Source organism: Alnus glutinosa, chromosome 8 (assembly GCF_958979055.1).
Source record: "Alnus glutinosa chromosome 8, dhAlnGlut1.1, whole genome shotgun sequence".
Classification (NCBI taxonomy): Eukaryota; Viridiplantae; Streptophyta; class Magnoliopsida; order Fagales; family Betulaceae; genus Alnus; species Alnus glutinosa.
The window spans coordinates 9,421,319-9,433,544 of NC_084893.1; the positions used below are offsets into that span (position 1 = coordinate 9,421,319).

The 12,226-nt window shown below is 34.8% G+C and overlaps 2 protein-coding genes across 2 annotated transcripts; one reads left to right on the plus strand and one right to left on the minus strand.

Annotated features, from left to right (window-relative positions):
* Positions 1-13: 13 nt before the first annotated feature.
* LOC133875584 (COBRA-like protein 4) lies at positions 14-3,024 on the minus strand. The gene is made up of 6 exons (XM_062313759.1): positions 2,732-3,024; positions 2,570-2,649; positions 1,976-2,432; positions 1,745-1,892; positions 847-1,124; positions 14-548 (listed from the first exon to the last, which is right to left on the minus strand). The coding sequence occupies exons 1-6, from the start codon at positions 2,874-2,876 to the stop codon at positions 265-267; spliced, it is 1,392 nt and encodes a 463-aa protein (XP_062169743.1). The 5' UTR covers positions 2,877-3,024; the 3' UTR covers positions 14-264.
* Positions 3,025-7,216: 4,192 nt separating this feature from the next.
* On the plus strand, positions 7,217-10,087 carry LOC133875586 (probable UDP-arabinopyranose mutase 2). Its single transcript, XM_062313762.1, has 4 exons — positions 7,217-7,690; positions 8,750-9,000; positions 9,089-9,257; positions 9,511-10,087. The coding sequence occupies exons 1-4, from the start codon at positions 7,367-7,369 to the stop codon at positions 9,850-9,852; spliced, it is 1,086 nt and encodes a 361-aa protein (XP_062169746.1). The 5' UTR covers positions 7,217-7,366; the 3' UTR covers positions 9,853-10,087.
* The last annotated feature ends 2,139 nt before the right edge of the window (positions 10,088-12,226 follow it).

A 12,226-nucleotide genomic window follows, 5' to 3' on the forward strand; every position in this document is an offset into this window, starting at 1 on the left:
TCATTGGCAACACTTTTTAGAAAAGTTTTTTTTTTAGTAAAAAAACAAAAGCATTAACAAACAACTAAAAACGCAAAAATACTCACACTAGTCATTACAACCATAAAGTAAAAATTACTCTAAAAAAAGGTTTTATCAAACGATCCCAAATGGTTGTACGATAGGTGTACCTGTTATAACTGATGGTCCAGACTCAAACCATCTGGCTTCAGCTGCCTTAAAACTTTCAGGAAAGCATCCTTCCCCCCATAAAATATGTAGTGATCACCATATGGCCAATACTAACAAGAACAGGGAGGCTGCTAGAGTTGAAATTGCGACTGGCTTTGCATAGGCAGAGTTTGGTAGAAATGGGTACGTGTCAGGTGGGGGAAGCTTGCATTCGTCACCATTGAAGTAAACTTTCCGAGGAAATGCCCATCCGTTCTTGAGTGTAAATGTGTCCTTGTTCTTCTGGAGAAGCAGCTCAGACTGGACATTTCCTAGGGGCCCAGCTTCCATTAATAGGTCATTGTAGAATTTCATGCCATAGAACATACCAGTATCATCTGCACACACAAATGTTATTCAGAACTTAATCTCTGAATACCATAAAACTAAGAGAAGTGCTATGCGAGCTCCCTCTTTTACACTCCCAAGTACTTACTTTCTAATGTGATAGTTGCCACGTCAGTTTTTCACTACAACGTTTTTTTAATTTCATCTGCTTACTCATTTTCTCCGACGGCCACGTTAAGGAGTAAGCACTTAAGGAGAGTGTAAAATAGAGAATTCGTGTAGCATTTCTCTAAAACTAAACAGGCATTGTGTTTGTGTAACAATTTAATTATATGTGTTGGCACCCACTTATGGATTCGTAGGGGACAAGAGGCTTGTAGTCAAAGCTAAAGACTTGGGTGACATTGTTGAGATTGGGATGCTGCGCCACAAGTGACCACTGTGTGTAGTTCATCCGGTAGTTAAAATTAGTGATGGCAACCTTCACACGCCAGTAGTCCTTATAGTTGAGCTTCACATGCCAGTGCACCCGTACAGGGCACATATGATGTGTGCACTGTAGCAATGGTGTATTGTCCTTCTTTGGAGTGTTTATCCCTGCCTTGTGTAATAGCTTTGAATTGCTCCTGTATTTCCACGTTTCAAAAACACATCAGAAACATTCCTAACTAATGATTGTTAATATTACGTTCCTAAGTATCCCACATAGCTTAAATATAATCTTAATCATGTATATACAAGCTCTTGGGTACCCTCCCTTTGCAAGTCGGTTTTCAAGGATGAGTTTTATCCAAAATTTGTATCATTTAGTATCAGAGTTACCACCACGTCGAGTATGGAATCGGACATAGCTCATTGAGTATGGGATTGAATGGGTTGCAGTTTGTTAGTCGAGTCATAGAAAGGGCGACCTATAGGCTGGTACTATGTGTGAGTAGAGTGTTAAGTCATTGAATATTGATAGGTGAATGGAGCCGCCAAAAGAGAAAAGACTAGCATTGGGTCAATGTCGATAGAATGGGCTGCCGTGGACGGCTGCGGAGCGTGGTGGTATGTTATGACTTTAAGTGTCTCACATGCATGGCTTGAGTTCAATTTTAACCTTTGTGTATATATATAAACTATTGGACACACTACTTTTGCAAGCAAGAATGAGTTCTACCTAAGGTGCTCTCTAATTACTGTTTGTCTACATGTATCTATATGTATGCATGCTCTGATGCTAATGAAGTAATGGGAAGCTTACATGATACAATTCTTTTTGTTCTGGCAACCACAAGCACAAGATGGACAAGGGGTGATTGTATCATTGTAGAAGGATGAAAAGGAAACACAGCAACTAGGATTCTTGGAGGCAAGAAACTGCGAATAAGTGCATGTCACATTCCATGTCACTGCATACAAAAATCATTTCATTAAAATGATCAAATTTATCTGTATAACAAGATATCGAAAAGACTGAAGGAATACTACTCACTAAGTGCTTGAGTTTTCCGCCTGCGATCAGTTGTGAGAAAGACCGTGGATGGCACAATCTTTGCAGGTCCACAAGTGTACCCTGGTCCTGGACCAAGCAAAGTGAAGTTCTTGGGGAGCTTCACTGTTTTATTGGAAGTTCCGGCAAGCCCGACGCTCACCTGGAATGCAGAGACTGAAGCTGTGGGATCCTGTGCCCAACCAGCCAACACACCACCCTTACAGCAATTGGAGAACTGTTGATTGTAAGGAACTCCAGGGAGCAAGTCAACAACTGTGGGATTCCTCTTGCAGCAGTGAGGTACAGCTCCTTTGAACTTGGAGCAGTCTCCTTGCTCTGTGGTTTGAGATCCTACCATCGTCCAGATCACTTCTTTCTTAGCCCAATTCCATCCTAGAGTCCACCCCGGGCTCATGATACCCCGATACATTTGAAAGTTGTTCATTGTCACTGCAGCCTGGTATTATTTATTGACAAGTAGAAGTATATGATCATGATTTTCATTCACTTGATCTATCGCTTCCGTTACGTCATTAACATAGGGTTAAAATCTGCTAGTCATGAAAACAATTCTCAAATTGATACAACACTCACCACATAACCATCTGGTGTCCAAGACATTACATCCCATTTGATCGTTATGTTTCCAGTTGGATCCAACGGATCATATGCCACTAGAATCACACAAAACAGAAGCAAAAATGAAACAAATACTCAAAAATGAAGCTGTCAACAGAAAAGGAGCAAGAGTGTTACCTGCATGGGAGAACATCATGGCATATAGAACAGCCAAGAGGATGAACTTCAGCTCTGGAACAAAGCAGCATCGCCATCTTTGGCAACAATCTTTGGTCTCATGGAGAATTTCCTGAGCCTGTTTGGCATGATTCTTAAATTCCATGGTCTGAAGTACTTCACCAGCTCACAAACTCCTCCACAAATTACACAAGTTTTTTGTGTGTTAAAAAGGAAAAGAGGATTAATAATTGAAAGCCAATGCCTCAAGATGTCTCACCTACTGGTTGTTGGGTACTTCATCTGATATTTTCATCTCTCTCTCTCTCTCTCTCTGTCTCTCTCTGATAGACCACCTTATTTATTTTCATTTTTTTTTTTCTCTGCTTGGTTTCTGCATCTTGAAGCAATAATATAGTAAGGAATGGTGGAAAAGCTGGCGGGAGATTTTGAGAAGTTTGAACACAACGGCTCAACGGTCAGTCATTTCACTGGTTATCAGAGGTGCTCAAGCCAAGTTGTGCTCAAGCCAAGTTGTGTTCAAGCCACGTGATCGAGCTTGAGGACATGTCTGGATTGGACTGCTTTAGCCTTTAAAGACAAGTCTTCTTTTCTTTTTCTTTTTTAATTTGTTTATTTGCTATATTCAAGCTAGTACTGCTCCAGGAGATCATATCCATATCCTTCAAGTCTTTTCCCAATAATATTAAGTCCTACTTGAATTATCAAGTATTTAATTAGAAATTTCCTGACAAGGCGATAAACTTTAACGTCATTTGTCCAACTCATTAAACATACAAACGAAAAAAAAAAAAAAAAAATTACATTAAACATTCAAATGAATTAAAAAATAATACCCTTAATTTTATTTTAATCCATATAAATTAAAACATGTTAAAATTTTTGTTCCCGTATGAGTAGTTAAAATGAAAAAAAAAAAAAAAAAACAACAAAGAAGAAAATCTGTGGATTATGATTATCAAAGCATTAATAAAAAATTAGCAAAAATCTCTAATATTATTGTTGTGATAAATATTATATTTTGATATAAATAAAACTCATATAATTCTGAACATTCTAAAAAAATACGTAACAAACTAAAAAGAAATATTTTTTTTATGAATACAAAATAAAATAAAATCTTTCACTAAATATTTAACGCAATCAAATAGACCTTACATTAGGTTCAATGCTTAATATCTCTTCAGTGTTTCAAATAAATTTTTACCTTATTTTGCTTTCAAAAGCAAAAAAACACTTTCAAAAAATGTCTGGAAATCAAGTAAATCATACAAACTAAAACAAAAATGTTCCATAAAACATTCAAATGAATTAAAAAATAATACCTCTAATTTTAGTTTAATCCTTATAAATTAAAACATGTTAAAATCTGTGTTCCCATATGAGTAGTTTATAAACGAAAAATAAGTATAAAGAAAAAAAAAAGAGCAAGAAGATAACATGATTTAATCTAATTATCAAAGCATTAATAAAAAAATTAGCAAGAATCTATAATATTGTTAGTGTGATACCTATTATATTTAAATACAAATAAAACCCATGTAATTCTGAACACTTAAAAAATTACATAACAAACTAAATAATTTTTTTTTTTTTATTTTTTTTTTATGAATACAAAATAAAACAAAAACTTTCATTAAACATTTAACGCAATCAAATAATCCTCACATCAAGATCAATGCTTAATATTTCTTTGGTGTTTCAAAAGTATTTATATTCAATTTATGCACAATAAGCAAATAAATTTTTGCCGTGTTTGCTTTCCAAAGCATAAAAACATTTTCAAAAAATGGCTGGAAATGATGTAAATCACGTAAACAAAAAAACAAAAACAAAAACAAAAAAAAAAAAATTCCAGAAAATATAAGACTCTATATCTTAGTTTAATCCATGTACATTAAAGCATGTTTAAATCTTTACTCCCATAGGTTTACATGGTTTAAAATGAATAGTATAAAGAAAAAAAAAATTAGCAAGAAGAATAATGGTTTAATCTAAATATTAAAGCATTAATACAAAATTAGTAAGAATATCTGAGTGTGATCGATACCTATTGTATTTCAATACAAATAAAACGCAAATAATTCTGAACATCAGAAGAAAAAAACACAGAAAAATAAACATTTTTTTTTTAATAATTATAGGTATACATAATTGAAAATTAAAAGTATAAAGGAAAAAAAAAAATAGCAAGAAGAATACCTGAATTCTAATTATAAAAATGCATAGAACATAAAAATACCAAACAACAACAACAACAAATTTTTTGATTAAATATAATCTCCAGTCTGAATAAATGTCAAATTCAACCTAAAAAAAAAGACCGTAGCATTTTTTACAAAGTTTAAGATCTACGACGAGAATTGACCCTATAGTGTCGGTGGGAAACGTGGCCGGCAAAGACCCCATGCAACCCATCGAGGATCATCATTTGTCGGTGTCTCAAATTGGTTTGGAGTAGGGTAGCCACCACCTGGCTCCAGTTACTTTGAAGGAGTCGCCCCACCCCCACGACCATCAACATCCAGACATGAAAGGTCGCTTTTCGACACCAAATTCCTGCCGATGCGCCGGACTCACAAGAAATAGATGCTACTAGTATAGCAGCATCTCCGGCAACGGTCTTAAATCTTTATATATTATATATTTAGTTAATACAAAGCAAAAATTCCATCTATTAGCTTGTTTTTTTATTTTCTAAAACATAGATTTTGTTTTTTATTATCTATTTTTAGGCAAGCACTAATAGACTCAAACTATTGGATGACGTGATAATAAAAATCAGTTATTCAGTTACATGTAATTCAATGATTAATTTTTATTTGATTAGCTAAAATTCATAGAATTGCTGGAGATACTTTAAGCGATATTAAAAGTAGGTTCTAAAAGCAAAAAAAAAAAAAAAAAAAAAAAAAAAAAAAAAAAAAAAAACCCTTTTATTGGAAATTATTTTGTACTATAAGAATAGTGTAATCTTTTACATATTGTAATGTGTGTTTATATATATATACAGGGACAGAAATAGAACATTCAGATGTGCCAAAATATGATTGAAGAGTCAAATTTAATTTTGATAGGGGCCAAGCTTAATTTTTAAGCCTAAAAATACATATATATTTAACTTAATAGAAAATTTAAAAAGAAAATTTGAAAACCAAGGGAGGCCATGGCTCCCCTTAGTCTATATGTAGTTTGGTCCTTTTACATATATATACACTATATTTTTTTACTTTTTTTGTAAGATTTAAAGTATATCATCTACTAGCTTTTGCTGCTTTTTAGTAATAAATTTCTAGGGAAATAAATTCACCCCTCAAACCGACACTTTTTTATTTTTAGTTTTTAGGTGACCACCTCCTGAAATCTTGTAAGGAAATATATCATCAAACTACCATTTATGGCACTTGTAGCCCCTCAAAGTACTATTTTGTTGCAAAAAGGCATCTCTATTAAGGAAAATAATTTTCGGGGGACGGAAAACCGTCCCTTGACGGTCTCTTTTTAATTAAAAAATAAAATATAATAAAAAAAGTGTGCTTTGATGTCGACACTTTCTTATTATATTTTTTTTTTTTTTATTAAAAAGAGACAGTAAGGGAACGGTTTCCTATCCCTTGTGTATCACCTCTCCTCGATTAGACGTTGGCTTTAAAATGGATGGAAAATACCACATATAACCTATATGTGCATATTTTGAACTTGAAATACTCAAAATACCTTGAATTACTATTTGCAAAGACACTCATAAACTACCAAATTGTAGTAGAACCATCCTTCATCCTTAATTCGATTACCCTTTGAAGTTTTCAGGAGGTGGTCACCCATCAAGATAGTCGACCACCCCTCAACACCTTCACTCTTCTTCCTCATTTTCACTTTTTTTTTTTTTTTTTTTTTCAGGTTTGGGGTAATATTTTTTTTTCTAATTAGGTTTGGGGTAATAGAAACATCAGATCTGACATATGCACATGCAAGTCACATATGACTTTTTTCATTTATTTTAACCCCAACATTTAATAGGGGGCCAAATCGCCCAAAAAAAAAAAAAAAAAAAAAAAAAAAGGGTACTTTAAAGGGGTTAATAAGTGTTTTTAAAAGTAGTCTAGAATAATTTGAATATTTTAATTTCAAAATAATGCAGATTTAAGTTACGTGCGCTATTTTCCGTTCATTTTAACATCAACAATGAGACCATTTTGCAATAAAATGGTAATTTAAAAGGCTCAAGTGTTACAAATGTTAGTTTAATGATGTCTTTGCAAAACAAATGTTAAGGGTAAGTATTTTTTTTTTTTGCCAAAATTGTAATATTTGATTTAGAATGATGTTTGGAAAAAATTATTGTTTACTTAGTTTTTTTTTTTAATCTATTAAATATTGTACCAAAATATGCAATAAAGTTTTTTTTTAAAAAAAAAAAAAAAAAAAAAAAAAAAAAAAAAAAAAAAATCACCAAGATTTTGTATGCCATGCAGTACCCTATGGCCTATGTATTGCTGATCTCGATCGGAAAGATGACACTTCTATTTGGCACACTGAAAGTTTCATTTGGCTAGAAATCTCTAGCTACTTCCTTTGAATACAAACCCAACCGGCCGTCTCAGCCTCTCTCTCTCTCTCTCTCTCTCTGTAACAATGACTAGAACCACAGTCTCTCCAACGCCTCTGCTCAAGGACGAGCTGGACATTGTGATCCCCACCATTCGGAATTTGGACTTCCTGGAGATGTGGAGGCCGTTCTTTCAGCCATACCACCTGATCATAGTCCAGGACGGTGACCCATCGAAGACCATCAAGGTCCCCGAAGGCTTCGACTACGAGCTCTACAATCGCAACCATATCAAACGGATTCTGGGTCCCAAAGCGTCCTGCATTTCTTTCAAGGACTCCGCCTGCCGCTGCTTCGGTTACATGGTCTCCAAGAAGAAGTACATCTACACCATCGACGATGATTGCTTTGTAAGTGTTTTTTTTTTTTTTGTGTGTGTTTTTGGGATTGTTTTGGACGTGGGTTTTATATATTAGGGAGTTTGGAACTTGTTGTGAATTCATTGGTTTTTGTGGGTTTTGGGTCTTGTGAATAGCTGATTTTGATTTGATTGGTTTTGATAATTCGGGTTGTTGTTGGGTTTGGATTTGGGTTTGTTGGTTGAGGTTTGCTGTGTTTGTGTTTCTATTGTCTCGGTTCCCGTGAGGTAGCTGAGTATAAAAATCAACAAGATACAATTGACCTACATGGCCTTGACATTTTGAATTAAGTCATTGCTTTTGAAAATTGCGTTAGAAAATAGAGCTTTTCAATATAAAAAAGCCTAAAAGAGATTTTGTTTTTTTAAAAAAAGACATTTTCAAGCTTTTCCTCAACGCAGTCTTAGGATTTTTTTTAAGAAAAAAGTGATTTTTATGTTTTTTTACCAAACCAACATTTTTTTATTTTTATTTTTTGTGAAAGAGCATTTTAAGTACAGAAACACTTTTTAAACTTTTTAACGCAATCCTAAACAATTTGCAACAGTTGGATATGGGATTTTTGTTGGGTGTATTTTGATATCATTCCTAGGATGAAATATTTTACAATACCATCTGAGTGGCCCCTTTTGTTTTGTGATATTCTTGCTATCCATTAGAATTACTTTGAAACTTAATTCCTTTAGAATGTTTAATTCTAGTTGAACCGTGAATGAGATTTAGCAGATTAGTCATTGTGTTTTATGTGTTCTACTTGGCTCCAGATCTAATTGATACACATTCATTTAATTTCTGCATGCATTAAGATTCTTCTGGGCTCCTTAATGCACAAATGTTTGAATCTTTCAGGAGGCATTACCCATTGAGATCGGTCAATGCATGCTATCTTCAAATCACAGCTTGTTTTTCACTTGTTCCTTGTTATTGTAGAAGCTTTAATGTTTTTCTTTTGTTTAGATTGTTATGATTCAATTGTTAGCCAGTTTGAATTCGAAGGGGTGATTCAGTCATCTACTTGAATCTCAAGCTTACATTCTGTATTCTTTGCAGGTTGCTAAAGATCCGTCTGGCAAGGATATTAATGCACTTGAGCAGCACATAAAAAACCTCCTGACTCCATCAACTCCATTTTTCTTCAACACCCTTTATGACCCGTACCGAGAAGGTGCAGATTTTGTCCGTGGATATCCGTTCAGTCTCCGTGGAGGTGCCCCGACTGCTGTTTCTCATGGTCTCTGGCTCAATATCCCAGATTATGATGCTCCCACCCAGCTTGTCAAGCCACTTGAGAGAAACACAAGGTATAAAAAGATCCTTTGTGCACTAGAAAACATATGTTACTTGTGTGCAAAAACACTCTTTATCCATGCCAATGCCTCTCTTCTTTAGGTTTGTGGATGCAGTTATGACAATACCCAAAGGAACCCTATTCCCCATGTGTGGTATGAATCTGGCATTCAACCGTGAATTGATTGGGCCTGCAATGTACTTTGGACTCATGGGTGATGGCCAGCCAATTGGACGCTACGATGATATGTGGGCTGGCTGGTGCACCAAGGTATCGACATTTCATTAAAAGTAGTGCTATTTAGTAGATTTTTATACGCCTTTCATATAATTGGGATGACGTGACAGTAAAAATTAACGCTTGTTTTGTGCCACATCATCAAATTTTATGATGGTCGTAACTAAATAGCATTACTCTTTCATTGATGCTGCCTAGTTTTCGTTGATTTTTTAGCAATTAGATCTTCATGCCTTCTCGTTAAGCTGCAGCAGCTCACAAGAAGTTGATTTATTGATCGCTGTAGGTGATATGTGATCATTTAGGCTATGGAGTCAAGACTGGTCTGCCTTACATCTGGCACAGCAAAGCTAGCAACCCTTTTGCAAACCTTAAGAAGGAATACAAAGGAATTTACTGGCAAGAAGAGCTGGTCCCATTCTTCCAGTCTGTTACCCTTCCGAAGGATTGCACTACTGTGCAGAAATGCTACACTGAACTCTCCAAGCAAGTCAGTGCTAGACTTGGTAAGGTGGATGAATACTTCATCAAACTGGCTGATGCCATGCTCACATGGATCGAAGCATGGGATGAGCTGAACCCATCTGGACTAAAATCTGTTGATTTGCTGAATGCTCCTGCAAAATAGATTTTTGATTAACTTTATGGTCGCTTTCGGTAGCCGTAGTCTTGTTCCTTTATCCAAGCTTTTGCATTGAAGCTAGTGAGAGGATATACTTCTATTCGATCGGGTTATTAGTATATGACGGTAGATCGATAAAAGATCAATAATTTTGTATTTCTATATATAGTTTGTATTCCTATAAATTGTTTGGTAGAACAGTTTTTTAGCTATTTATTTGACAGTGATTGAATTGAGATTATGATCTTGGTTAAAAAGTATATGAATTTACAGCAGAATGGCTATTGCAACCTCCATCGTAACATAGTTTATTGAGAAATGGAGAATTTGTCTTGGCTCTTCTCAATCGCCCAATATTCCTTCTTCTCCAAGGACTGGTGTTGCAGTAAATATCATGTAACAATTAAAAAACATGATTGGACGGCGGAGTCTAACATTTCTTTTGGCATTCCCGTTCTCAAGAATATAATATTTCATAGAATTCTAGGGAATATAAGATTCCAACGTAAGAATCATGGAATAATTATTTATTTTTCTTGTTTAAAATATCTTTATGTTTTCTCCTTCAAGTGCATAAAGTTATTTAATACAAAATTATTTAAACAATTAAACAAAAATTGGCAGGTGTTAAAACAGTTTCCGGTTCGGTGGTAAGAACTTCGACGGAAAAGGTACGTAGTCTCCTTCTGCAAAACAAGAAAGCTGGTGAGAATGCTTGTTATGGGTGCTAGCTTATCCCATTCCGATACTTAAATCAATTTTTCTTGTATAACAAGAGTATTGCTCTTTGTATAGAAAATGTCACTACTTGAATACCTGATAACATGCCTATATTTATAGAGAGAGGAGATTCGATTATCTCTGGAATAGGTGGGAGTTGGCTCTTGAATCATGGGTTTCCCTTTCCAGGACGTGAGCAATACGATCTGTAACGTGGCCCTCAGCATCTTTTGAGGCGTGGGTCTACACGTGTTGAATAGGCATACCTTCTTGCACTTAGATCGTGTGTACCCGTGTTCCGTGGCATGAATAGCTAGATCATGGGTTGGAACGTGCTGGGAACATATACCGGATATCCCGGGGTTTGGTGAAGTCTCGGGCTTCCACAGGTCATATCCGGATGGGCTCGGTCAGTGGCTTTTCACGCAGCCCGATTTGTGACCCCGTACAAAGGGGCTCGATTAGTGAGCCCAAGATATAATAAGGCTTGGTAGATGGGCTCGATAGAGTGGGCAACAAATGGGCTTTTGGGCTTGCTTGTTAATTACTGAGAATATTTCCCAACAGCAGGAAAGAAAAACTATATATAAACAATTTTTTTTTCCTTTCTTTTTTCTATTTATTGTATTTCTCAATATATAAATTGTTTTAAACTATTTGATTTATTTTCTTAATTTTTCATCTATAACCAAATAAAACATGCTCATTTCCATTTTTAGTGGAACAAAATAGTTGCTTTTTTTTTTTTTAATACATATTTTACGTTCATTTCTAATTTTTTGTGGGATAAAACTGTTTCTCTCTTTTGTATACAAATTTTACAAATGATCACAATCAAACTTAATTAAGAAGTTCTAATTAAAAAAAAAAAATAACAAAATTATCACTAGTCTAACTTTTCTTGCATAAAAGCTAAGGATCGAGGATTATAGTTTAGCACATGCACGGCAATGATTTATTGCCTTTAATAAAAATATATGAGATGTAGGCATACTTATTTTTTTAAAAGAAATGAAACATTTGTAACGCCAATATATAGAAATAGAATGTGAATTTCCCAACCAAAAGAGGTTAGGTGAGAATTCACTTAATTCAACGGAGATAATCTTTTTTAGAATTTCCGCCATCCAAACGCCCCCTCCCCTCTCAAGACTTTTCTTTATGCCATCAAATGAACCAATAAAAACAAAACAGAATCTGATAAAAATTTGCCTCAACAATGACAGATATTTTATTTTATTATTATTATTATAGGTATTCCTTGTCGCGCATTAATGATAACATCCAGTTGTGTCTTCGTGTTTTCATGCGCATGTCCGCATGTGCTCCCCAATCCCCAAACCAAATCCCTCGATTCGATCCTCAAGCTCAATCCAGGCTGTGGCGGCCCCACCATTGTCTGCCTCCTCACACCCACATATTTCCTTTTTCTATGATCTATGATCTATTTATTTTATTTATTCAGATGGAGAAAATTACCAATATCTCCTTGGTATATAGGTTGCAAGATAAATTATTGACTAATGCACATCCGTTTGTTTTACGTAGTAATAAAATTATTTTTTAGCTGAAAATATGTTTTGGTGTTTGATTTGTACGAAAAAATCATAGATGGCAAAAAAAGACCGATGACAAGATTTCAGAGATGGTGGCCGGAATC